This window comes from Mandrillus leucophaeus, unplaced genomic scaffold (genome assembly GCF_000951045.1).
Source record: "Mandrillus leucophaeus isolate KB7577 unplaced genomic scaffold, Mleu.le_1.0 Scaffold275, whole genome shotgun sequence".
Lineage (NCBI taxonomy): Eukaryota > Metazoa > Chordata > Mammalia > Primates > Cercopithecidae > Mandrillus > Mandrillus leucophaeus.
Window position 1 is genome coordinate 2,556,380 of NW_012102865.1, and position 1,204 is coordinate 2,557,583.

The 1,204-nt window shown below is 42.0% G+C and overlaps 1 protein-coding gene across 4 annotated transcripts in view; it reads left to right on the forward strand.

Annotated features, from left to right (window-relative positions):
- Positions 1-257: 257 nt before the first annotated feature.
- Positions 258-1,204, forward strand: part of CXADR (coxsackie virus and adenovirus receptor) — a 55,401-nt gene continuing 54,454 nt past the window's right edge. For all 4 annotated transcript variants that reach the window (XM_011984881.1, XM_011984880.1, XM_011984883.1 and 1 more), the window contains exon 1: positions 258-421. In XM_011984881.1, coding sequence (XP_011840271.1) covers positions 293-421 — 129 coding nt within the window. In that variant the 5' untranslated portion in view covers positions 258-292. The remainder of the gene's footprint in view (positions 422-1,204) is intronic.

Sequence of the window (1,204 nt, forward strand, 5' to 3'; positions counted from 1 at the left end):
ATATAATGTCAGGAAGTTCACAGCGTTCTTTAAGGGAACTGTATCAAATAAGATGATACTACTTATGTCATTCTACTTTTACAAAGGCACAAATTAAAAACTGCGCGTCTCTGAGTTTGGACTCTATTCCTCGGGACCCAAACCCTGTCCTGTATCCCTCGCATCAATGCGTTGCTTCTGAATGGCTGCAGGGCACTGTATGGGCTGTCAGCATAATAGCAAATGCTTAGTCCCATGTACATTTCTTTCTCTAGGTTTCACTAGAAGTTTGAGTATCACTACTCCTGAACAGATGATTGAAAAAGCCAAAGGGGAAACTGCCTATCTGCCATGCAAATTTACGCTTAGTCCCGAAGACCAGGGACCGCTGGACATCGAGTGGCTGATATCACCAGCTGATAATCAGAAGGTGGATCAAGTGGTAAGTTTGATATGTCCTTGCTCACTTAGCAGCTGTCTGTGCAACTATCTGATGTATCCATCATCTTGCCAGTCACATGGATGGGCTGCAGGGAGCTAGGAAGGAAGCCCCCTACTTCTCAGGCTTTGTGGTCTGGGTGAGGAAGGTAGTTGCTCTGGTGGAAATTGAGGACACATATGTAGTAGAGGGAAATGGATGATGAGTGACGTAAGGTTACAGAAGAGGAAAAGGTTGCTGGAGTTCTTAGAGATTCTTCAGGGAAAAAGGAACTTTTGAAAGTTCTGACAATCTGGATTTGAGGCAGGGAATAGCAGAGGTCTAGATGGAGCAGGCATGATGTTGAGACGGGAGTGTGTGTCATGTTAGGAGATGGCACATAACTATGCTTTGTTGTTAAACGTTAGAATTGAAACTTTTAAGTTTTACCCAAGGATTCTGTCAGCAGTAGAAGGGTCATTAGCTATGGTGTAGCAACTACATAGTGTGACAATCTATTTTCCTTAGTTTTTCAAGTTAAATATCCTGTCCAATGAATTTCTTAAAAAACAAAAGTCTTTTTAAATTACTTTTTTTTACTTTGACTTTAACACTTCCCAGTGTAAAAATGAAGTCTCAGAGCAAAAAACAATCTATAAAATATTTAGTCTTTTTTTTTTTTTTTTTTTTTGAGATGAAGTCTTCCTTTGTGGCCCAGGCTGGAGTGCAGTGGCCGGATCTCAGCTCACTGCAAGCTCCGCCTCCTGGGTTTATGCCATTCTCCTGCCTCAGCCTCCTGAGTAGCTG